Source organism: Chaetura pelagica, unplaced genomic scaffold (assembly GCF_000747805.2).
Source record: "Chaetura pelagica isolate M959 unplaced genomic scaffold, ChaPel_1.0 scaffold139, whole genome shotgun sequence".
Lineage (NCBI taxonomy): Eukaryota > Metazoa > Chordata > Aves > Apodiformes > Apodidae > Chaetura > Chaetura pelagica.
Genome location: NW_009970717.1, coordinates 407897 through 435240, shown reverse-complemented (window position 1 = coordinate 435240; position 27344 = coordinate 407897). Strand labels below are relative to the sequence as shown.

General features: G+C 35.5%; 1 protein-coding gene across 1 annotated transcript; it reads right to left on the bottom strand.

Annotated features, from left to right (window-relative positions):
* Nucleotides 1-385: 385 nt before the first annotated feature.
* On the bottom strand, nt 386-25667 carry LOC104396330 (putative ATP-dependent RNA helicase TDRD12). Its single transcript, XM_010006164.1, has 28 exons — nt 25647-25667; nt 24333-24494; nt 23938-24074; nt 22407-22526; nt 21019-21074; nt 19689-19774; nt 18427-18625; nt 17744-17820; nt 14210-14314; nt 13640-13825; nt 12805-12958; nt 11522-11649; nt 10248-10439; nt 9692-9820; nt 8996-9113; nt 8123-8256; nt 7808-8022; nt 6955-7054; nt 6293-6480; nt 5779-5989; nt 5143-5235; nt 4504-4673; nt 2553-2674; nt 1448-1502; nt 1214-1327; nt 975-1128; nt 819-885; nt 386-468 (listed from the first exon to the last, which is right to left on the bottom strand). The coding sequence occupies exons 1-28, from the start codon at nt 25665-25667 to the stop codon at nt 386-388; spliced, it is 3576 nt and encodes a 1191-aa protein (XP_010004466.1).
* Nucleotides 25668-27344: the final 1677 nt, after the last annotated feature.

Below are 27344 nucleotides of genomic sequence, written 5' to 3'. Positions count from 1 at the left end.
GCAGGAAATTTGTATTTCTGACTATTGTTAACACAGTAAATTCACTCAGAGAAGTAAACTAAAAGATCTGTAATTACTAAGAAATTCAACTGTTTCAGAACCCAAGCTTAATCTTTAGATCTTACCATTTGCCCACATAGTGTGCACAACATTATTAAAGCCAACAATTTTAAAGTGAAGGCACTGGAAAACATGCATAATATTTTTCTATGAAGTATTTCTTCAGGTTCTCAGCACACAAAGGTAAGGACTTTGTTCACTGTTTTAATTCTAAAATTAAATACAATTCTGTAGCTTATATGTTTGGTTTTATCAATTTTAGTGGAAATACTCATGCAAGAGACACTATTTTGAAACAGTTCTCAGTGGAAAATCTGTCTCCAAATTACTCATCACTTTCTGTTTCACTGTCTTCTGAATCATCAGATTCTGGGGTTACTGCAGTATTGTAATCCACTTTTTTAGTGCCTAGAAGTAATTAAAAAAGTGTAACATTTATAAAGCAAGAAAAAACAAGAGCTTCAGAACAAATACGCAGTAGTATTCAAGCAAAAACCAAAACAACAAAACCCCCATAGTTGAGACTACAAAACTGGCCAAAACATTAAGAACTACTTCAAACTTTTTTTCATGCTATTCCAATAGAAAATTACCCTGCTCCCTATAGCTTGCTATTGGAGGTCCTCTCATTTGTTTTCAGAGAATCTGAGTAAGCCAGCTAAGTGTCACATAACTGAAGTATTTCTGATAACTCCTATGCAAAAATGAGGATGCTAATAACTTCATGTATTATAAACACCAACTTGTTAATTTCTTACCAGCTGGAAATGGGCTTTTCTCTTGAAAATCTTCCCAGTGTTCAAAATCAAAAGACACATGAGGATTCTGTTGACAAAAACAGTTTGAAATATTTGCACTGATGCAGTGAATATATTCAGAACATTCACCAATTCTCAAATTAATGTCCACTTCACCTTGCTCTTCAGTAGTTTGCACCATGCTCCTTTTTTCTCTTTCACAAGAACAAGAACAGCCTCTTTATCCTTAATGACACATGTAGACTTTTCTGTAAGTATATCTTGATACAGCTCCATGTCAGCCAAATAAAGTTTGTCTCCTGAACAAGCACTACATTATAAAAAAAAGTTAAAAAAAATTAAACGCAAGCTGACAGTCAAACACTGTTTATTATACTTAAATTTCCTAAACCTACCTGAAAACCACTTTATGTTTAGAGAACTCGTATTTGCAGTCAGTTGTATTTGTTATTCCTACCTTCACCGTAACAGTCTCTTCATTTTGAAACCATTTTATTTCTGGATAAAAGCTAAAATAAAGAAAGTTTAACTGGATTTATTTTTTTCCAAAATAAAAAGTATTCAGCTAAGCTGTCTCACATACAGGCAGAACACATAAAAACAAGCACAGGAACAACTCAGTTTCGTACCATTTATGCTGACGCAGTGTAGAGTCTTCTGTTTCCTTAGCTTGAGCTATGCCCTCTAGAAATAAAGACCCAGAAAAGTCTTTTACACTTAACTATACTATAGAAACCAGACACCTCAGCACCATCATAAAAATGTCCTGTTAGCAGTCAAATTACTACTGCAAGACTGTATTTGGCATTTAGATTAGGTACTTTCTATTTGGAAAGACTTAATAAAGTTGAATTATTGACTGAAAATTTTAACTAAATGGTGTATTATCGTTGATATAACAGAATTAAAAAAAACAGACAACACAGTTTTCCAGGTCAGATGAAGGTTTTTCCAGTTTCAAGCCATTACTTATTTGAAACCTGAAACATCTCATTTTAGAAACTAACAGTTTCAGGGATTGAATAAGAGTTTCAGGAATGAAACAACTAATACTGATGTTACCATCACAACTGAAAACATGGCATTACAGACACCAGGGAAAAAAAAGAAAAGCCTTCCATGAGAAGAACTCCACAACTTCATGTGACTTTTTGCTGTTGCAACTTTTTAATAACTCAGCTTTGCCCCAAACCGATGTCCCAACTGCTGCCAGATCATCCTCTGTTTCTCTTCTATGATGGACGAAGCCATGTGCTTTTAAGACTCTACTGACTGAATACAGCAGTGTGAACTTAAGCATTGGATTAAAAAGGGGAGGGGGAGGAAAGCCATATTATACCTGGCGGGTGTACCTGGGGATTCTGGGGGGGAATCTCCCAGAGAACGATGCTGTTATTCACCTCATACTTCAACAAATTTCAGCTTCCTTAAACCCTATGGCCTCTGACAGCAAAAGGCTTGTCCTCTCTACAGGAGAGACTTACTGCTCCCCTTTCCATTCAGACCCAAACAGTTCTGAGTCTCTCAAGGACAGAGCATTTCCCAAATAGCAAATATGGCTTACTCTCACAGCATCTGCTGCTAACTATACAGTATGTGTGGTTTACTGCAAAGATCAGCAATATGGTGCTATTCTGTATACTCAGGTAAGTCTGCATTTGGTAAAACATCTTAGATTGACATTTAAGAACCTAATTATTAAATATTTTATTTTAAAAAAATTAAAATATTTACCACATGGATTATTCCCAGAAGTAATTTCAGAAGAACTGCAGTTTTCGGTAGGATTTTCTGGTACAGACATATTCTGTGGTTTGGATGCATTCTCTGGACCAGCTGTATCCTCCTTTATACTTCTGAACACATAAGAGACATTTTAAAAATATTTTTAAATATTTAAGCATTTGTAATAAAAGCTGGAAATCCTTCAAGTTTTTCAATCCAATACATAAAAAAAATGCACTCTAGCAAACCATAACTCTCATCACAGGGTTGCTGAACTTCAGTAACTCAGAAGCATTATACAGAAATCCAAGTCAGGGGAACATTTAAAATGCTGATGGCATAAGCATTTCCTTAGAATCATTAAAAAATAATAAATCTACTGGCCTTAATGGGTGTGATAGATCTAGATGGGAAAATTATTCCCTTTCACAAATAATTCCAACAGGTTTGGGGGCTTTTTGGTCATATTTCATTCTAACTTGGAAAAAGTGAAGACTTCAGGATACTCAAAGTTCTTCACTTAGTAGTAAGAAACCTCTGGCTTTTCAGCTGTACAGTTAGGGACTTCAACAGCTGGACTTAAGATTCAGGAAACATTGTAACAGAGTCAATCTACTTGACAGCCAGAGATAGGCATGATGACCCTCTGGTTCTGCTATGGCCTAGGAAGTCTGCAAAGCACAGCGAGTCATCCAAACAGTTGCATTACACATATTTGAGAGGGAATGGTTGCACATAGGCTCGCAATAAAGTTGTCTGGTCCCAGGCATTACATGCTCTGGTTACCATTAGGAGGTTTCCCACCTTCCTCTTCAGTTAACACCATGAAACAAGAAATACATTCAAAAAGGTTGTGCTTGAGGTAGCAGAAGCCTAAGAGACCTCCGTAAGGAACACAACTTGAAAAAAAGCATTCCAAGCATCAACATTGCAAACACTGTTCTCAAATACTGGTTTTTAGGGTTGAACAAACTACATGTAAAACAAAATCTTTTGGTTAAGATTAAACTCTGGTACAGTTCTAGAAGGAAATGCAGGAACCTCAATCTATGATGGAAATGTACCATAGAGGGCATTAGGCTTCCTCATCTTGTTGACTGGCACACAGAATTAAACAGCCTTAATTAACCTGCCCAAACCTGAGAAAATACATAAAGTGCCCATGCTGGTAATTTAAGGGACCCTTTTTTGTTTATGAAACAGTATTCACTCTCTGAAAGAAAGTATTTGAGATTTTTCTTTTCCTTGTAAATGTTAAAAAAAACTTACTCAGACAAAAGCATTTTATTTTTAATTATAGCTCCCCAAATGGAGAAAGATGTGGCTGAAGAAACTCCTGAACCATGTGCTACACAGAGGCCAGAACAAAAAAAGCTACAGCTGTCTTGCTCATAAGCATTTTAAATCGAGGATCTAAGGGTCTGGGACAGATCACAGTGATATGTGCATTTCCACCACATACAGTATTAATTCAGTTATAAAAGTTTAGAAGTAAAAAAAAAAGTACAGTACTGTTACTGCAAAAACCATCAGGCAGCCACAATCATTAAGAGTATGGTCCTAGTCCTTTTAAAGTAAACTGTTTAAATTTTCCAGGTTTAACTCTGTAGTTGTACAAACACTGACAACATGCTCTACTGTACTGATCGGTAAGCATTCAAAAAAACTACTGATTGTAATAAGCTTTCCCAGAATTTGCATTCAGACTACATATTTTTATGATAAACTTGACTATCTGAATCAAATTCTAGTTAATTATTTTCTAGAATTGGTATTTTTTTTTCCATTATGGTTATTTGAGTTAAGAATAGTTAAAGGAAAGCAGACCTATCATGAACACTGCTGTCCCTGTTTTTAAATGAAAATCACATTCAGTAATATTAATCACAAAAACACCCAGTTAAAATTAAATATTTTTTTCCTAGTAAAGTATACGCTGAAAAAATTCATAAACACTTACAAAGACTCCATGTTCTGTGCATAATCTGATATTTCCATGTTTCTGCACAACTTCTGAAGTTGTGTTTTATGCTCTGGATTGTCAGTTCCCAGACCCGTAGACAAAATCTCAGATCGAACATCGTATTCATTGACAGAAATCTTCAGCTCTGGAAGCCTGGTAACCCGGACCTTCAATTAAAAAAAAAACTAAATCGATACTACATTTCCTAAATGGTCTCTCTCCAGTTCCAAGCTGTTCTTTCAGTAAAACTTAACATATCCCCATTTAGTTCATACCTATAAGCAATCCATTTTCTCTGATTTTCAACCAGGTATTTATCCATGCTTAATTGTTTTCAAAGTATCACCAACCTTTTCATTGTGATAGTGGCTCAAGTAACGAGTACCTAGTTCAATCTAACAGAACCAAGATAGCAATTAAGTAAACAATCCTAGTCTTCTCCAAGGATGGAGGCTCTACAACTGCAGAGCAACCTACTTCAGTGATCAGACACCACCACAGGAAATTAATCAACAGTTGTACATGAATACCGGGTAGAATAAAATAAAAATAGGAACGGACAGAAGGAATGAGAACTGTCTTGTTGTAAAGGAGTTTAGATAAAACTATTTTGCAATGTTAAAATTCTATACTTACCATTGGGTCAACCCAAGCTGTATTTCCCAAGGTCTGTATTATTTTTGCTTCATGGAGTTTTCCTTTAATTTTTTTATTAATATAAGAGGTTACCTAGACAAAACAGATTTTCACTTCACTTGGCATATATACCAGCATAACTTTAATTATTTTAATTATAATGAAACAATCTTCTGAGCTTAACAGTGAAAAGTTTATTCAGTAAATAAAACCAGTTTTGAATAAACTACTGAAATAGTCCCAGCTTTACTGTAGGTTTTTCACATAATATTAGCCTTTAAGAAATAAGCTTCCTTAATGGAAGAATACTCAAACACAGGTCAATTGACAAAAGCTACCCCTTACCTGCTACTTCCCCACAGATTCAAAAGCAGCAATACTTTTTTCTGGAAGAAGCCACTTAAACCATTGAGAAGAAAACACTATAATTTTCACTCCATTATTTTGTAGGAAAACAATCAAGAAAACTGACTACTTAGAATCTGGCCCAATAGCAGACATTTATTGATAATACTAATAAGCAATGAAATTTGGTAACTCAATTCACAGTTCATACATATTTTTTAAAGAAAATAATTCACAGAGAGGAATTAAAGAAATTAAAGGAAATACCATTAAAAATCTGATAAATATTACCTCTGGGTTCCATTCAATTTCATTATCAATGGGTTTCACTCTACAGACTATGAATTCCACAGCCTGAGGTGGCAGACACTGAAACCTTGCAGGTAAGTGAAGCAAGTGATAGCTCTGAACTTGACTTGTTCTGCCTTCATCTATATATTTAATTTCGACATTAAAGAACAAATTTTCTTCCTCTCTCTGAGAAATCTCTACCACCTGAACCCTTCATGCAAGTTGGAAAGAAAACACAGCATTATTATTCAAATAATTTGTTGTAAGAAGTTTTTTTAAAGTTAAAAAATGGTATTTTATGGTAACAACTAATTTTGTGTGCACATGTGAGTAGTCATTCTGCCTTCTATTTGGCAACTTAAAGAATGTAATACCTTTTAAAGAATAATTTGAATAGCAGTGATTTTTTGCTGGGTTTGGGGGTGGGTTGCCTTTTTTTTTTTAACTACTTAGAAAAAGTTTTACATTACTTTGTATAATTACATGAATGATCTAAAAAACCCAAGATTTTTACCTGTGAAAAAGTGTTTTCTCACATAGTCCATAAAACGCCAGCTTCTCCACATTTTTCACAGAGATTTTATTACTAGGTTGCTTAAAATACTCATTCATTTCTTCAGCAAGAATTGCATACTGGTCCTTTTGTCTATCTACTATTCGACCAAAGTAGTTTGTTGCATTTACAATGTGGAGAGGCAGTATCTGAAAGCGTAAGACCATTAGAAAAGGAGGACTGCATGATTTCTTAAATTAATGACATGTAAGTTTTCATATTCAAGACCACCTATCCCTCCTTCCAGCACAAAGAGGTGACAAGAGATGCTGCTGTATACACTATTTCAGAAGATTTTGAATTATTATTCTATTATTAATAAGATTATTAATACCAGCTGCCCATATTCTAGTCAACATCTTAGTAGGAAATAACTGTTCTACCTAGCAGATAAGGGAAAAGCTGTATCCCATTTTATGTGGATTCTGCCAATAAAAACACTAGTTTCAAATTACAAACTTATTTAAGTAGGGGAGACGGAAAAACTGAAAAAGTAACAAGTATCTAAGAGATATATAATATATACAACTGTAATGTTAATGTAATATGAAAAAATAAAGAATATACTAAGTAGTTACTAAGATGTCTTCTTGGTACCCAAACCCAAGGTAAAAACAACTTACTGTCACATATTGAGGCATCTGTATCATTTTATCTGGTATATTCTGGGGCACATCTATTTGTAAATTGATTTTATGACGATCTGGACACACTGTTCTATTCCTAGGTATTAAAACAAGTTTTATTAGAGAAGCCTTATGTTTTCAGCTCTAAGCTGTTTTGATGTGACTTACAACAGCTTTAAACATTAAGATTTCATCAGCCCTCAATACCCAGTTTCTGTGTCAAATAGCATCAATGATGCTGGGGGTTAGACATAAACATTCAAGCAGCTCTTGGTGGCAAAGTTTGTATAAAAAAACCCAAAAGACAGCAAATAACTTGTTTCAAAGAAACAAACACTATCGTGTACTTTTTTTGTTACTTGTAAGAACAGTTATATACAGTAGAAGTCACATGAGAACACACTAGCTTCCTTCTTCAGTCACACACAGCTCAGAGAAGTCATTAATCTACTGACCCACTCTGGAGGGACAGAAAATTACAGGGGACACAGTAAAACACAAACCTTGTGCAATTTTTGTTAGAATCAAAACACTGGATTCAAGTTCCCCCAAATACATCTAGGCAGGAATGATAATGAATTATGCTACAATGTCAGACTGTGTATGATTGCTTTCCATAACAATATTAGTATTTTTATTCTCATAAAAAGTACCCAAAAAAAGTGAAACACGTGCAACAGCAAACAGAAAAAAAACACAATCAAACAAAAATCAAGCATGAGCAAAAACCTGTTTGAATAAAAGTGTCCAATACAAGAACTCATCAAGCAAGAAGCAGCAGTCATCACTGAGGGCATCCAATGCCATGCTGCATCATTATGGGTGTCAAGAAAACTTACTATTTCCTTACTTGCAAATCCCAAATGTTTTAAGATAGGTACACAGTGGCCTTAAACATTTATTTTCTTCTTCAGCTTCTAGCATCTTGACAATTAAATCATGCAGCTCTGGTGGCATTTCAGCTTCTGTGTGCTGCAAATAGTGCAGGATTCCCAGTGCATGACATGCATTGTTTTCTGGTAGCAGAATGACTGACTTGGCACATTCCTGATCTACAGAAGAATCCTAAGAAAAAAAATAAATATTTTTGGAAAGCTCAAACTGAGACAGTATTCACCACTTAATAATCACACATTAAATTAACAAATTAAGGATTTACTCAAACCTTTATCATGTCACAGAAGTTGTCAGACATGCAAAGCAGACGCTGACCAAAGGCTCCTGGAGAAGGCAGACTGAAATGTATCACACAAGTTGCATCAGTGATTCCCAAAGACTGCACACAGTCATCTGTTAAAACTAAACACACGTTTCGTACACACTCGTAACTGTGATACTTCAAGCATATGAGGTATTACAAAAGGTGTTGCATTCTTCAGTTAGTACACTTCCTAAGCATACAGCAAAGCCAGCATTTCATGTTAGTCTCTAATAATGTAGCAGAATTCTGTACATTATATCTGTTTCACAGAACAGAATTGCCCACAGCAATGTACTTCACAAGAGTAAGAGAAAGCACTTGAAGTAATGCAGAAATGCTAACACCTTTGTATGAACACACAAAGCAGATGTAATTAAGTCAACCTTATTGCATTTGACGTACAAAATGGAAAAAAAATAGTTTGAAACTGGGTAACAGTCTTTGCTACTGCAAAGACCTTAAAAAATAAAATTCAACCAGAACTTATGGGAAATTATTAGTGTTCAGAGTTTCTACATTATTTCAAACTGAAAATATCCTCTATTGTAGAAGACCACTGTGAAATAATGGAAATTCTGCAAAAGTACTAGTAGTTCCTTGAACTAATGCATCAAAACCCCTCTCTTATGTTCCCTCTAATAAGTAAGGTTTTCCCTCACAGCAGTTAACCCTGGGACCCAGGAACAACAAGAAAAAAAACAAATGTGCTGTATCTCTACAAAGAATTCACAGGGAACTGACCCTGTGGAAGTGGTATAATCACCTAATGTAAGTACTTAGTGTAGAACATGAGTCACCAAGAAGACATAATCACAACTAGACAAACAAAATACTCACCTAACACAACATGAGTGCCAGGTTGATACTTTCCTGTCCACTGCTCTAAGATATCCTTGAAGTTATATTTGCTTTCTTCATGTATTTTCAAGGAAAATATTGAATTGCTCTTCAGTACCTGGATGACAAAACAGTTTTATGTTCTTCCAATACAGTAACTGCTCTAATAAATTCTAATAAATACTGTATTTTATTAGTAACTAGCATACAACAGCTACTGGAAAGAGAACCAAGGGAAAGCTAATGAAATTCAGGTGATATGAAAAAAATAAATAAAAAATTGAGATTGGAGATAAAGTTTATTAATATCTTGTATAAAAAGAAAAACAATAAAGGTTGGGATCCTATGGATTATTAAACACATGTAAAAAAGTACAATTTCCAATTGAGGCTTTTCCCACTGTCAAGGCGTTCTCTCTATTCCTCTGCAGAGTAGGAAGTGACAGACCAGAACTTCCTAACATGGTGGCTTAAATTTTTTATCCCCATGCTACTCCTGGAAACAGTAAAAAACAAAACTGGACAGAATTTTAATGGAAAAAAGCCAGTTTGATTAAACTCAAAGTTCCAACCTGACAGAGAGAACACAGTTAAGAATTTAGTAATGAATGCATTCTAAGCCAACACATTTTAGTTTGTCATACCTTAACAATTAAAAAAACCCACTTATCTACCTAAATTTAAGTATCTTCTTACCTTATGGACCATCTCTGCTTCATATACTGAGTTAGTGAATACCAGCACCTTCTGAAGATGACTGTGGGTAAAATCCAGTATTTTGAGTAACACAGCAGTTCTCTCACTGCTTGTACAAGGCTGCACAACCTAGTAGATAAAAAGCAGAAAATTCATGGGACCTATATATATTTTAATATATAACTCTTCCTTGTAATAAGTACTAAGCATTGTTATATATTAGCAAAGAGAATCCAGTAAATGGTAGCTCCAGTAAGTGGCACATCTGTTAAACTTCCAGAATATACAACTCCCACAAAAGGTATGCATTTAAGGCAGCTTCCAGAAGCCTAGCTGAAATCCAACACCAATCAAAATCCCACATTAATATTGTGATTAATTTGCACAGGTTACCTCAGTTCATACCTGGGAGGTGAAGGTTGATGATTTTCACTGTGAGTTTTCACTGACTACCCACTTAAAAAGAACCATCAACAGCCAAGTATAGTGACTGTGATAACTACAAACAGCAAAATACCTTTGTCAACAAATAGTGACATCATCCTTAAATTTTTACCTGTTGCACATTTCCATAGACAGAAGCTTCTTCCATAGCTGTTATCACAATGTAAGGATCATTCATGAACTCCTTTATCAAGTGTACTAAATGCTTATTCCAGTGAGTTCCAACAGCAACAATGTGTTGTGGTGAATATTCCCGCTCTTCAATATTAACACGTTTTTTGTAGCAATCTAATATAGTAAAAACCTATAAAGAAAAAAAACCAACAGTCTATCCTCTTATCCTATTCCAATTAATATTCACAGCAGTGAAAAATACACAGCAGTGAAAAATACACTGCATACCATTTTTTCCAGTCACAAAACCACTACAACAAAACAATTTCCACATCCCAAAATTAAGTGTTTGGTTTGTGCACTTTTATCCTATTATTTGAAGGACTTCTGAACCAAGAGGAAAGTGACAGGACAGCATGAAGGAACAGCGTGTGCATGCACACAGAATCATAACACAGGATCTGCTTTGAGAAGATTTAGACATCAGGAAAAGGATTTGTTCAAATCTTAAAAAATACTAAGCCTAGGGAAAAAAAAAAAAAGAAAAAAAAAAGAAAAAAGGCTGTATGTGTGCACTATAGAGTCATTAACAAAAAATAAAACCCACTAAGACAGAATAAATTCATGATGACATCACCTTATGTAAGTGACAGGCACTCCAGCTGTGAACCAACATTAGGATTTCTGGCAAAGCACTACCATACTAAGAAGTATTCTAGGAATCTGTGACACTTCTGAGATCTCTCTCAACCTGGCACTAAACCTTTCCACAGCAGCAGTATTTTTAACTTTTCTGTAACATAATGCTTTAGAAGAGCTACAGTACTCCAAACATTATCAAATAATCGCTTCCATCTTCAGTGGAAAGAGAGAAAAGGAAGCTCCTTACAGACAACTGATACAAGTCTTTAAAGTAGACTGAAGACACACTGAAAATAGCAGCACAAATTTTAAAATAATGCAAGTCCTTTGAAAAATCATTCAGTGCAAAGGAAGATGGCATGATGGAGCAGTAGCGTAGAAAAAGACAGATCTCTGATTTAAAGAAAAAAAAAGGCAGGGGAAATCACATTTAATAAATTACAACTCCATTTTTCCAGAGTTTCGTTTCGCCAGAAACATAAAGGTGTGATTTTCTAAAATTACTTTTTCTTCTAAACTCTATTCCGGGAGTTCAGGAAATCATTTTTTCCCTCCAGTATGTGACACTGTTTTCAAGACACATGCAAAACTGGTACAGTATTTTATTATCTGAACATAGAAGTCATTTACCTGTTCTTTAGCATCAGAGAACAGTACTTCAGTCTCATCAAGAACAAGATGGCAAAGTCTACAAAATAATGAACTGTGATGTTCAAACAGTCTCAGGAGACTATATGGTGTAGTCACAATTACTAAACCTACAAGTGGTAAGAAAAGACTTAACATTAACAAGACACCACAGGACCATAGTTTTAATAAAAAAAGCACATTAACATTTCAGATGCATCGTGCTGTCTATGAAGGTGGTTGAGTTACCATCCCTGGATGTGTTTAAAATTTGTCTTGATGTGGCACTTGGGAATATGGGCTAGTGCTAGACTTGGTAGAGCAGGGTTAATAGCTGGACTTGATCTTAAAGGTCTTTTCCAACCTAAGTGATCCTTTGATTCTATTTCTATTCTATTTCAGACAGACAGAAGGTAAATATTTAAATAAGTGCAAGAGCAGCCTTTAGAAAAGTTAAGTTTTAAAAATGGACTAAAACACATTGTAGTTTAGATACCTGCACACATATACGTGTACATATATATATACACCCCCCCCCCAATCTTAAACTGTGCAACTATACCAACAGCTCTACAAAAAAAGTTCTGAATTCATCCACCAGGCTCAAACTTGAATGACAGATGTAGGACTATGAACTGCTGAAATGGAAAGTTTTACACAATCCTTCAAAGTCTTGTTTCTTTGGCAAAGAGAGACACTTCTAAAGATGAAACTTATACAAAGACAGTGTAATATGTAAAGGAAGGAAGGGATGGAAGTGATGCCAAGGCAACAACTGACAATATCCCACAGGCAGACAGATACCTAGCCCAGCTACAAGATCATTCCCACCTCTCAAGGTTTTATTCCTGAGCATGACATTACACAGTACTGTGTATCACTCTGGCCCAGTCTGCATCAGCTGTCCAGGCTGTGTCCCCTCCCAGCTTCTTGCTCACCTTTGGCCTACTCACTGGGTAGCAGAATGGGAAAAAAGCTCTTGAACACATCACCAAACTATGAAGAGAATTAATGCCAGCCCACTAATTTGGCTCAAATGTTATTGCTATGAAACTTATAAAAAAGATGCTGACCATGTAGATCTTCTAACTGCTTTAATACCTATTACTCTTAAATAGCACTACTGCCACTTCACGTATCATTACAGAGTTACAGCATGAAAGAAATGGAATTCTCATTTTATAGAAAACCTTAAAATGTATAACTTGCTTCTGTCACAATTTCTTGCAATTAAGACACCCAACATTGTTTTCAGGCATAATTAAAAAGATAAAAAGTGTTCTTACATCCTTGGATATTCACACTTCTAGCTTCTTCTTTGTTCTGTCCAAGTATTATCAACATTGGATGAAGCCGTCTGGAGCATTTCTCATATGTTTTCAGTAGGTCAAAAACAAGTTGTGCCTTTTTCCACCCAGGACATAAAATAAGTGCTAGTGGCTACATATATATGGACAAAATTTTAGACCATAGTACGAGACAAGAGTTCAGAATCTTCAGGATATCCTACTTCAGCATCCAGAGCAGAAACAAAATCTGCAATACAGGCCTTTTAAGTAATTCAAAACTGAAACTGTTAGTACCATATCACCACCTAAGTGCAGATGTTAGACCCAAGGAACCATACACTGGGTTATCTGGAGACAAAAAAGATGCACAGAGCATAATACTGTACAAGGTGCAAAGAATTAAGAGAAGCAGCAGCATCTTATCTCGAGGTTGTACTAGACCATTTCCAGAGCTCCCTTACAACCTCAATAATTCTATGTTCCTGTGATCTAATAAGTTAGAAAGTGAATTACAGTATTTAAAACAGCTAACACAAATTTCAATTTAAGGATTACACACTATACCCTCCAAAACAAAGCTTCAGCAAGTATCAAAGTGGTATGACATGAGACATGTTAGATATTACTTGATAAACAAGTTTTAGACTCCCACATTCATGGAGTCCATTTCTGTGATTCTCTAAGCAGAGGGCTTACAAACTGGCATGCATCACAAAGATACTCTAAAATCACATTAAATGTATACATTCTGAATATCAACTATCTTTTTGGTCATTATTCCACAACTGCAGTTTAAAACAGAAAGCTTGTAACTACTCTCATAAATACCTACTCCATTTCTGCTTGGAAAGGCTGTGTAGCAGCTTCCTAACTGCAAAATTGTAATAATTGGTGGAATATATAGAAAAGGATCATCTCCTTGATATGAGACAGCAACTAGATCACATCCTCGAGCTACTGGTGGCCAACAGTAAGATTCTGTGAAGTTAGGGCCCAAAAATTTGTTCCGAGTAAGTTCCTACAGAAAGAGAATGTAAGAGTTCTACATCAAAATGGTGTACTTGAACACTAACAACACAAGCCAGAACACATCAGCTGACTTAAAAGCTTTTATAGTCACTACATAATAAGTGTCCTTAACATGCAATATGAAAAAGTTCTTCTAGGCTGAGGCATTAAAATTAAATAAAAATTCAAATCCCATGACTTGTGTCAGCAGTTGATACACCAGAAATGCATATAATTCTTACAGCATCTCTCTGAAACTTCACTTATTCAACCACATGAACAACCTCCTAGACATTCTTCAATCTACATTAGGTACTAATATTTAATATCTAAAGTTAGGGCATGACACTAGCCTTAAAAAGATATTCAATGCAAAACATGACATTAGTATTACCTTTTTCAGACCATCAAGAAGTGGTGCTGTTTCCAGAACAGACCATGGCTCAATTTTATTGCTTAGAAAGATGAACTTTTTTTCTTCCCTAAGATCTTGAAAACTCTGAAACCATACAACAAATAGGTAACAAAGGCAATACTTAAAGGGTTTCAGCTTGCATATGACTCAAAAGCACTTTTATATTTAAAAAAAAATGGTATTCTGATGAAATCTAGCAAAAAAGTGTAAATACATTTTAAATTAACCATACATACTGGTAACTAAAACACAAGTGGTGAGAAATACTGATTATTAGTATTTTTAAAGGAAGATTTATCAAGACTGTCTAAACACTAGTCTTAATCCACTCCAGGGAATGCACTAGGTGTTTTGTGTACAGCTAGCACTCAGCTATAACGCAATCAAAATACAATTAAAGAAGACAGATAGTAAAATTTGCTGTGGTGGGTTGGCCTCAGCTCATAGCCAAGCACCCACACAGCCACTTGCTCACTTGTTCTCCCCTTCCAGAAGGATGGGGCAAAAAAACAGGGAGTAAGAAAATTCATAGGTCAAAACAGAGATAGGGTTGTTAACAATTACTCCTGTAGGCAAATCACACTCAACTTTACGTGAATTTGTTGCCAATTAATATGAGTACTGATTTGCCTATGGGAAACAAAAGCAAAGAAACACATTTACACGCTTCATAAAAACACCTTTACTTCACCCTGACCGCCTCTCCTCTCCTTTACCATCAGCGCCCCACCAAGGCAATGAGCAGCAGAGACTGCAGTCAGAATGTAGCAGTTTCTCTCTGTTTCTCCCCCATTTCTTTCCTCTGCTCTGCTGTAGGTCCTCCACAGACTGCAGTCCCTTCAGGTACACCTCCTCTGGCATGCAGCATCTCTTACTCCTCTGATCTTGGGACTGCCTCTAACTTTTTTTTTTGTTGCCTTTTCTTATGTTTTAAGAGGCACCACCAACTCTGTTGGTTGGCTCAGCTTTGACCCACAGTGGGCCTCTTGTTGCTAATGCACCTGGAATCAGCCCCTGACCCCCTTCCACAAAGGCCATCCCTGTAGTACCAAAATTTTCCACATACACATAATACTTTTGCACAAGTTAAATGAAAATTAATGCTTGAAATACCTGTTGGTCATCTTCACTTGTATGTGTCTTCACAGGATCAGATTTTAAGAACTGCTGAAGCCTGAGAAACATACAAATGCTAAATCCAACATAAACGTAAAAGTAAAACGTGACATGTAAATACCAGAACTATTTCTAATATGTCATGATGCAATTCCTTTGCAAAATACTCCTAATGTATTAATTGTGCCAAGGAGGAAAACCCTTGAACACGAAAAATCAAAAAGTACCATTTTGAAAACAGAAGTTAGTATTGGCCTTTAAGAATCTGAAAATAATCCTAAGGAATATTTTTTTTTTAACAAGGTAATTGGTAGGCTTCTCAATTTTAGAAGTAAATCAGACTGGACTATAAGGAAATGGTTTCTTAAAGTTTAAACAATGGATCTTTGCCTTAGAAACTGAATTAAAAACACTTCTGGGGCTTATGTCATATGCATCAACTGACATGCAGCATAGCAGAAGCATTGCACTAATGAATTCATAGTCATATTTCATTAAGTTTGACAACTTCATAGATCACACTAAGAATAAAATAACACAACTTCATGTTTCATGTGCAGAAAATATACTTTCCCATCACATCTCTGTTGTCAATCTATTGCTAAAAAATAGCCAGTATTTTTATTGTAGTCCAGATAAGTTTGGGCAGCTTCAAATTCCTTTCTTGCCCAAAACTATGTGTGTGCATCTTCTGTTATCCTCTACCTTTTCAGCTGCCTAAGAATAGTAACTGGAAACATACTACAGCTCCTCATTATCTGATCACATATCTATTTCAAATTTTTAACATGATGCACCATACCTGTCTGTGTGACCTACTCCATTTTCCTTGACAGCCAAATCTGGAACTGCTTTGATGATCTATCAAGAAAAGATGAACACATTTTGAGCACTAAAATTCTGTTGAAGAGCAACATTTTAGAAAAATTCTTCTTTAGTCTACTGAGTCAGAAATGGTTTTATTACCTAACTATATAATTGTCCAAACATTTTGGAGATTTTTGTATAAATTATAAGTTTATCTGAATAAGACAATGATTTTTATACAATAAACTTCAGAAAACTGCCTAACTTGTTACAGAACAGTGTTTTCTTTACTAAGAATCAAGCATGTGACAAGAACATTGCCCAGACAAAAGAAAAATTAATGGTCACATCTCAAGCTACAGCCTTAACTGGGGACCTGAGCTAGTATGAACACATGCTGATTAAACATTTTCATTTTTAAAACAAAGTTAAGGAAAAGAATGGAAAGCGTGCACATGACAGACAGAAGGAAAAACAAAACCAGGTTACCCAGGTGCACACTCAAAGACAATGCACATGAACCTAAATAACACACTGCAAATCCTCACAGGACTAAACAGTAGCAGATACTGGATGCAGAGTTACCCCAAAGATGTCTGGTCCTGAATAGGGGACTTTCTAGTGTTCATCACTAGTCACTAAAAATCAACAGGTATGACTTGGTCAAAGACTTGCATCCCTCAAGTAGCTGATAATTCAGCTGTTTGCAGAAGGGTACAAAGATAATTCCACTCTGCTTCATTATGAATTCTCACTACTGATTTCATTACCATTCTTTTGAAAGCTGTAATAACTTATTGAAATGTTTAAGTTCAGGAGTGGTTGTTATCTTTCAATTATCTGTAGAGTTAAAACACAGCTTCTGTAAAACTCTTTTTTCCCTCTGACCTGACAGAAGCAGTAATGCCACTGCTATCACAGAAACAAACTTATCCTCTAAGGCATCTTGCAGAAAAAGACATGGAACAGTACACAGGCTCTTTAAAAGATCTGAGATTTGATCTACTCTGTGATTATTTGCCTACAATATATCAGTTCATTTTCCTTTCCTGCCACTGGCATTGCAGTATCTCCAACTGTGCCATTCAGTACATCACTTAACACTCAGGAATGAGTGCTGACCTTTTGAAAATGTTTCAGAAAAGAACAGCAAGTAAAAAAAGAAAACCACAAGAAACCAGATTAGACTTTTAAAGTATTAGATGACTCAACAAATAAGAAACTCAAATGAATGTTTACCATGGTACAACGTAAGGACTACTTTGTTTTCAGAGAAACATTACAGTATACATTTTTATATATTCAGAAAACTGTGTATTGTAGACAGTTACCTTCACAGAACTATAGCAAAGGAGTGCAAGAGGAGGCACAGCCTTCTTTTTAAGGACTGCAGTACTTTAAAAAAAATTTCTGCAATTTAAAAAAAAGCAACTGAAACAGATTATTCTTTTTAATATCAAGAATTAGTGTAGTCCCCCAGATCTTTGTTACATGGAAAAACAAGGTAGATTACTACAATATTCTTAATCTGTCCTAAGTATCTTTAATGTAGCTCATCTTTGACAACTTAATAGAAAACATAATACTTACAGATACAGTATTTTCATTTAGATCTGTGCTTAACCTTTGCCATGTCTCTTTGAGCAAGGAGCTGGAAACAGCAAGACCTACAAAGATAAAAAATGCAGAAACACATTTCCAGTTATCTGAACACAAAGAGCCAGTATATTTGGAGTGAGTTGTGACTTGCTTATTTAGTTGCTTGTATAATTTCCTAATGGCAAGAAAACCCCACCAAAAAATAGTTATCCTTACATAGAGATAACTATGTTGATGAAAAAGGACGGAGGATAGAACGTTGCATACCTTTTAAATACTTGAATCACCATAAGAGAATTTGTGGTAAACACTAGTTTTAAAGGATCTGTTCAAATAAATCCCTCCCAACTAAAAAAAAACCATTAATGCATCAGTGATCAATGCCACAAGTAATTTCAGTCATATCTAAGGCTATTAAGCGTATCAACAAATGCCTGTGTAAATCACCCTCAAGCCTTCCTTTGTCTTATATATAGTATAAAAATTTTCACAGTGTTCTTGCATCTGATGATTCAATGGGTCTTTTTAAAGTCTGATTCATAAACATAGTTTGTTAGCAGGATACCATTTGATTAAATTGTTGAACTGACTCAGTAGGTTCATGTTCAGTATATCCAATTAAAGACACATGATGCATTGCATATATGGTTGTTTCCAACACACATGGTCCCTACCTGTTTCAAGATTTGGTGGTATCTTCTCCTGAAACAGCACTGGCCTAAAAGCAAGTGCAGGTTCTACAATTTTCACTGGAAGAGACTCAAGATTTAATGATGTTTTGTTCTCCTGACAATCTTCAGAACTCCCTGTATTCTCTTTAGTTTCTTCAAAATGAGCAAAGTTCTTTGAGACAAGATCATCATTAACACACACCTAAAAAACCAAGATCTTTATTGACCAGTATCAACAAGCAACAAACTATACACCACATACTTGTTCAGTTTATTTGAAGCTTTAATAAGACATAACCAGTATAATCAAATGCCTTCTGAAGATTAACTCCAAGAATAGGAAAGTCAGTTGTATCTTCCTATATGGTCTCTAAACAAGTGTTACTTAGTTGTCAGCTTCATGTTTCTGCCTAAAATTCTGTACCAAATTAACTTTTATGAGTCCTAACAATTAAAAAACTCATCCCATTAATAAGTCAAGCTGGTTTTTCTTTTTAATTCAGCATGTATCAAAATCTGGCAGAAAAAAGTAATAATAAGCCTAGAACTTAAGCTCCATTGGCTCAGAAACCAGTGACACTATTGCCAATTAGAATTCTCAACTGAGAGAAGAAATTCAAATTACTATGTAACTTAAGAGTTACTGTCTATAGCAGAGACTAACTGCAGTGTTGAAAGCCTTGGTAGAACAGTCCAAGTGGAAGCAGCATTCAAATGTGTTAACCTGTATCTACCACACAGCTGCTTACATCTGATAGTAGGTACATCAGAGATTTAGCCCAAGTAACTAATTTGTGTAATTGGAATTGCAACAGTAGAACTATCTTTTTTCTTCCAAAGGTTTGAGGATTCAGTCTTATGTAAAATCAACTGTGAACTTATTTATTTTTGTAATACTGCACAACTGCCTTATTGAAACATCTTTAAGTGTGATACTGCAAAAAAGGTGCAAAAGTGCACTAAATATTTTACAGTTGTCCATTTGAAGTACTTGTTGGACTTCATTTGCTTATCAGTACCTTCCAAAAATTGGTTTACATAAAGAAAAATGGGATTTCTGCCTCCTGGAATTCCTCAAAAAGTTTACAAGCAACAGAAATATAAAAAAACCCTTCTAATAAGTTAATAATTTATCTTCTACTGTATCTGACAGAAATTACAAAACTCAGTTGCAGGTAAAGCTTTTCAGCCCTTAAACTAATTGCAAAGTTATAACTTACATAGCAAAATCCATGAACAGGTTCATAGGTATAAAATTATCTTACCTTTTCATCTTGTATTGAGACATAAAGCCAAATGTCAAATGTGTTACCTTCCACAGCACATAACTTGGCTTTCATTTCAGTACTTGCTAAATGTGGTAATAATCAAAAGTAAAAAGATTAAACTCTTATCAAATGATCAGTACTTTCCATTTGCACTTTCTGACATAGACAAAACAAGAAATCAGTTATATAATCAATTTATTTAGAGAAGCCATTATAATGTAGTAACTTCTATGCGGAACAAGTAACAAGGCAATACAAACTTTAAAGTTACAAAATGAAGTTTTCCTTAGTCTTTGAAGGAAGTCTGAGAATAAAAAGAGATTACTGAGACCTCCTCACACAAGCTAGTCTTACACTAAAAGTCTTAAGTTTATCTTTTAGCCTCCAACAACTGGTAGTACAAACACATACTTTCTAAACTTGACATATCTTTTTCTTGAAAGAAGTTATGTTTGCACACCTGTATTGCTTGGTTAGGTTCTTCATTCAAACAAACATAGCTAATAAAATCCACTGGTAAATTCTGAAGCACTTCTGCATACACTGGGGAGGTGCCAGCAACTAGGTAAGTATTACTATTTACAGTACAGTCTGGGAATATCTATGAAATTAAACGTAACTATTGCTCCATACTAACCTTTACTTTGCATAGTCACCATTAGATGTGTGTGGGGAAAAAATGAGAAGTGTTACGTTCTAGCTAGTTAAAGACCCTTTATAGCTTTCATAAAATCCTCCTGAAATGTCTTTTAGGTGAAGCTTATTACATTTGTGGATAAGCAGACAGGAAGGTTTTCAGATAAAAGCATGTAAGAAAGAAGATTAGAAAAATCTCTGCAAACAGGTGCTTTTCTAGTACAATCAAAAGCTGTCTCATACAATTAGAAGGCTTGATATGAAAAAGACTGTATCACCTACTAAAATAAAAAATATGGAAAAGGACAAGAACAGACTGGGAAAAAAAAACCCACAACAGTTCAAGCTTACTAACTACTTGGAGCTCAATCTGTTAACAAACATAAGGATAGTCCTTTCTGAGCTTGTCATGTAAGCTTGTCAAACAACTCAAACCTGTAAGCCAGACCTTGCCATTGTACAAAACTACAAAAAGACAGCTGTGATGCTGATTCAAAGATTTAAGCTAAGTACACAGAAACACTCCACCGTTCAAAACAAACGTTAAGCGAGTGTTGCCTTATCTAGCCTGTCCAAGAGCCAGACACCATCTAGTCAGCTATCAAACTTAGGCAGCACTACATTTCTCTAACAGTTTATTTTTCCCAAAATAAAAGTGCCAATTATGATTTTGGCAGAATGTTTTATTTACCTTTGAGAAGGTTTTGAAAATATTGAGTAGCAGCACTGTCCCATCTTTTGGCTGGTCTAGGAAAAGAAACACAATCAGTTATCCCACACAAAAAACTAAAACGGTAATTTTGGGAAAAACTTTGGACGCATGCTAACAGATTTCAAGTCAAGCCAGATCTTAAGGAGTGCATGGACTAGACAGATTAGCAGAATCTTGCTGCTTAAAATGAAACTTCAGTCTTGACCATGTTGTTTCAGCTCATCAATAAAATTAACTGATCAAAATTACTGGATATTGCTTTGTCAAGGTATGATGGCTTACATTCAACACAAAATGTGATTGTTAGAAATGAAGAACAACCACCAAAAATAACTTAAGAATCCACTTGTAGAACACAGTAATTAAACAGGTATTGAGCAATTTTGAACAAGCACTTACATGCTGAAGTGCTGAAGACTGAAAGGTCTCCAGCAGAAAAATCAAGCTTACTCTTTACCATCTTCTGCAACTTTAAGTATAAAAAAGATTCAGATGAAGAGCACAGTAAGCAAAATATTACAAGCTACTACTTCAACAATTCACAAAATTGGCCCACACAAGATATACGCTATTCCTATCCAAAAAATGTTCTGTGAGAATACTGGAAATCAAATACTAATTTCTGCTCCCAAACACGAGTATATAAAAAAATAAATCAAACTGTTTGATCAAATGTAGTTTTGAATATTCCTTGATGATGCAAATCAAAGTAGCTTTCTTGCTGTGGAGCCACATTTCACAGCAATCTAATCAAGTTCCTCTCAGCTTATCTGATCTCTGAAAATAACACCCTAGAAATCAAAGATACAAAAGCATTTTTCTTTACCACCAGACCCCAGGGAAACCTTGGTCAAGTCCTTCAAAATTGTAGTGAGAAAAATCTGACATAAATATAAAGGAAAGCAAAACAAGAATCCAAAAATACGTCAAGAAAAAAGACAGAACAGGGAAAAGCAAAGCTACCTATGAACAGCTATAGAACTTTAGCCAAGCATGTAACTGCTGCTGAAAAGAGTGCATCAGGAGTAAGATGAACATCTGTAAGAAACAGCACTTCAGGACAGATTATTAAGGGAGTTCATATGCTAGGAATCAAGAAACATGTCTGGGATCACAGACAAAAGGTAAGGGCAGTCAGAAACTTGTCTAAACTTCCAAATGTTTTTAATAAATATAAAAAGATTCAAACAGGATAATAATGAAATGCAAATAATGAAGGAAACAGTTTAAGAACTGTTCCTCTGAAATAAAGTTTTCCAAATCTGATTCCCTACATTATTCTTGAAACATAATAAAAAAAAAATCTGCAATAAAACTTCACACTTAGAAAACTGATGAATAGAATAAATCTATTAAACTCTACTTACATCATTTTTGCAGAATTTTCAAAAAAGTTGATATGCAACGTCAGTGGCTTTGTGCGATACAGCCTACACTTCTTTGCTCTGTATGGGATCTGCATAAATGCTTCTGGTGCAACTCGAATGCTTGAAAACAAAGCAGAAATAATTCAGTTTTACAGAGCATACTTTCCAGAAGTCACTGGTCTCATTCATATTTCCATTTCACGATATCTGAAAACACAGTTCTCACAGACATTTAGTTCCCACAGTCACACACCCTGAAAACAGTTTAATTTTCTCTCCAAGAGAGATGCTATCAGGTGCAATTAGTGAGCAAGTTCGCTCTGGATACAAATGCACTTGCTATTTACTTGCAATCTTTCTCATCCTTCATCACTACAGTATCTAGTATTTTCATGATATTTAGCTCTCATACTACCACATATACCACCTGGCACTATGTATTCCATTTTGCATTCTGTGTGAGAAACCCATTATTATTAACATCAGCAAGTAGGAAATCCGATAAATACACTTATTTGCATTTGTACTCATTTTCCTAAAAATAATGTATTCTTTATAAAACTATCGCTAGAGTGTTAATCTTTACACTTTACACTTGGTTTGGCTGGAGGCTTTCAATAACCAGCAAGACTTTGCATATAGGAAGCTTTTAAGATCCGTATATTTATCACTTTTGTTCAAATCTTATTTTACAATGAAAAAGCAGTAAATCACACATTTACTTCTAGCTAAATGTATTTTAAACTCAGGGTACTGTCAAGCTGTTTTCCAATAAAGCAACATCCAATTTAAAAACATTAAGATTTATTTTAAAATATTTTCAATAAGTTTTCTTAATTTTGTGGAATACTGAAAAAAGCCCCACAAAGCAACAAAAAAACCCATTTGATAAAGCTTCTTGTACTCAAATTTGCTTATCTTATTAGAAAAATGAACTTTAAATAAGAGCAACAAGAGTTATCTTTCAAAAACACATTTTGAGACTTGAGAAAAAGCAGTTTTCCTCAGTGATTTTATTAAAACCTGGGAACCTGTGAAAATTCATCTCGTCTGCACTATGCCAAGACAGACTGTCAGCTCTTAGTAAACAAGCTAGTAAACTACAGCAAGAAAAATCATGCATACATACGTGTGCCTAGACATCAAAAAGCTGCTCCAGCAAGTGAAACCCTGCTATTATATCCTGGATGTAATTATTTTTTTTTTTTCAATTTCAGGTAATCACTTATTAAGAGAGCAAGGTAGATATAAAAAACATTAACTGGCAATCATACATTTCAGTAATAACAAACTGCCATTATTTTAATTGCAAATATCTACAAAATCAAAAACCTACAATAGAACACATTTATAAATTCACAAAACAAGGACTAGTTTGCATCCATAGCTGCAAGGGCCTGTCATACATCTAGCAGTTCCTTGCAGACCCAACCCACACTTCCATTAAGCCAAAGCCTTGCCCCATACCATCTAAAATACTCATAGTATTTGTATGCATTAGCTAACAAATACAAAAAACCCAATCACTTACTCATTTGATTTAACAAAAACATATTTGGCATAATCCACAAGAAAACATTCTATTTGATAATGATCTGTACATTGCATCACTGACTTAATAACTGCTCTACACCAGCATTTGAGTTCCTCGCTGAAAACCACACAAATCTGAAAGAGAAAAAAGAAGACAGAAGGTTCTTAAAAATCTTTTGCGTGTAGTTTGCTTTTAGAGCCCTCAATTTTCTTTTTAAAATGCAAGCATTGCAGCTTATGTAGTTATGAAATTTACATATAGAGAAATATAATCCTTATAGATATGATCTACCTTTCTACATAGCAATACTAAAAAAAGAGATAAATGCTTCACTCCCAAAGACACACAGATAACAGATTATTTCTATCTACAACATACAGCAATAATTTTACCTGGCCTTCTTCTACCGTTAGTGATTTTACGTCATCCACATCTTTATAAAGTTTGTCATAGAACTGATTCATTTCAGCATTCAGGTTTTTATAATCTATTTCATCAACAACGTAAGGCCCACATCCTTTCATAATAACCCAAAAGCAACTTGGATCTTCAATCTGGCACAAGGGGTAAATAACAGTAAGAAACGTTATTAACTCCTGCTAAAATAACAGCATGTTTTTAAGAACATCTGAACAGCAAATACAAAAACCCTCAAACTTAAAATCTTCAGTGAGGCATCTTAAAAATTTTGGGGACCAATACTTAATGTATAGAATGTTAACAACCCAGTTATGACTCAACTTCAGACCATTAGTTCTTTAAATGTCTTCTCAGCTTCCAAGTTTCTTCAGCACTGCAAATTGCTTTATGCATAGTCTAAAAGTTGGTAGAATTATCTAAAAAGCTGCTTAACCCAAACAGCAGGTTTTGTGCAAAGACAGAGCTTTTTTCTTCCATATTGTCTACAAGACAACCCAAAATACACAACAAAGCCCACCAATGGCTTTTCTATCAAGAGAGTTCACAAGAGCCAGCTTCTTTCAAATGCGGTCATAGCTTTCTGCTCAGCCTTTATAGCTCTCTAGCCAGTGTTTCAGTTGATCTAGGTCCTCAATTACTGTAGGTTAATTCCAGCTTCTCACTCCCCTGCAGTGGGGTGGTTGAGAAAATTGGAAAGGTGAAAGTGAGAAAACTCACAGGTTGATGTAAAAACAGCTAAAGAGGTAAAGGAAAAGCTGTGCATGCAAACAAAGCAAATTAAGTAATGCATTCACTATTTCCCATTGGCAGGCAGATGTTTAGAAATTTCCAGGAAAACAGGGCTTCACCACATATAAAGGGTGACTTGGGAAGACACATTTAGTAACCGGAGACGTGTCCCTTTCCCTCTCCTTCCCCACAACTTTATTGCTAAGCCTAACATCACATTATATGTAATATCTCTTTGGTCACTTGGCATCAGCTGTCCTGGCTGTGTTCCAGGAAAAATATTTCTTTCCCATAATCTTTTGTGAAGTTCAGTGGAATCTAGTACTACACTCTATGTTCCATATCTTCCATTTGAGATTTTAGCTCCATCCCTGGTGACTTGAGATAAAACCAATTTAAAAACCTAGAAGGAATGACAAAAAATATATAATCCATGTGACCCAACCGATGGTGAATGGAAATACAGAGACATCACCTTATTTGTAAATTGGATTTCCAGAGACTGGCATTGAAATAAGCAAACTGCAACCCTAAGACCTTAAAAAGTGCCAACATACCTCTAACACCACAACTTCCATGTTTCTCAGCTAGAGTCCTCCTCAACACTACTGTAAAAGAACAACAAAAGTTTGATTAACAATTTCTAAAGCTGTCATTTGTTTTGAAGCATATCTAAAGAGCAAACACCTGAAACAAACCTATAAACTTCTGCTATTTGTCTCAGGAGTCTTAATGTAAACAAGAACTTACAAAGGGTCCAGTCCTCCTTTATGAGGTGCTATATTAAAACCTAGTTGGGTTTTGCCATCCACAGTTATTTACCAACAATCACATCTATTTTTAGTAGACCAAAACACACCTCTTATCCTCTGCCTACTTACAGTATGTAGTTACTTACCTTACACTCAAAGGCAAACAAAAATAGGCTGATGGAAAACAAAGGTTGCTACAATCTACATACATAAAGTGGATAGAAACACCAGAGGGAAATGCTTACCATCCTTAAAGAAACTCAAAACACAAAAGAGCCCCAACTGTAGCTAAACCCAATTTTAACATAACACAGAATTTCACTGGTATTTCACATTACATTAATCTGCAATAGTACAAAACATTACCTAGGAATTACAATGGAATAATAAACTACCTACAGACTGAAATACTCTGCACTTAATCTTGGCACAAAGCAGGATATCACAGTATCACCACTGTAGCTCTAGCTTACTCCTTAAAATAATTCACACTAAAGCTGCTGCCTAATAAAATGTTTTGTGAGAGGAAAGTTAAGACATTGGCCTTCCACTTCCAAAGCTCGGTTGAACAAGTCAGTGCTAAGTAAGAAACAATACAGCTACACTGTGGCAAGATGTAGCAACATGCTTTATTAAGAGATGGCAGTAATTATTCACAATTTGACACTGAAACAACTGAAAGTATTTTAGAAGCTTTACCTAATATCATACGATACAAGCACACCACCCAGGCTACACCTCAGTCTAACACTGCACTATAATATACTGTAAGATGAGAGACATAAGGCTGCCTTAGATACATAAAAAATGTACACTTTTATTTCAGGAATAACATGTGAGAGGCATAAATAACCTCTCCTAAACTCTAAGTTTTAGACATACAAAACCAGTAAATGTCCTATTTAAGTATCAAGGACAAAGCACACCCACATCAAGGCTGACTCTACTACAGTATTTAATATTAACCTACCTACTTTGTCATAAAAAATGAAATGAGAACACACACGTTGCTCAAATCCCACACCCAACGCTAAGGTTATTTACCTTGCAAAGATGCAGGAGGTCACAACGCCCCTCAGCCCAAACCCTTGAGAAAACACACCAGAAGGTAAAAGGGGCCTTCCCAGCAACACACTCCTACCAAAAAAACCAATTTGCTGCCCCTGTCTCTTTTCCTCTAGTCACTCTACCTAAAACCCACTTCTAACAGGCACAGTGTAAAAACACCCAACAAACAACAGCACAGTAAAAAGTTAAAGACTGTTAAGAAACGAAGCTTTCAGGTTTACCGCCCTCCCCCGACCTTCACATGCTGCCTTAGCTTTACACTCTTCCGCACAAGAAACAATCCCCTAACTCCCAGGCCCCCCACACGACCGGACCTGCTGCTCTCCCCTCAGAACCTTCCAGAACCAGGCCCGGCCCGCGCCGACGCGCATGCGCAGCCCCGCCCCGGGGAGCGGCGGGAAAGCGCCTTTCCCGGCCCGTCCGTGCGTTGCTGTG

Bases quoted from the DNA above. Each gene is read 5' to 3' on its own strand.
- LOC104396330 (XM_010006164.1), bottom strand. From the start codon at position 25,667: ATGGAAGTTGTGGTGTTAGAG. The intron at 8,257-8,995 runs GTGAGTATTTTG...ACGTGTGTTTAG, and splicing joins TGGCACTCATGTTGTGTTAG to TTTTAACAGATGACTGTGTG. The intron at 1,129-1,213 runs GTAGGTTTAGGA...TTTATAATGTAG, and splicing joins AAACATAAAGTGGTTTTCAG to TGCTTGTTCAGGAGACAAAC.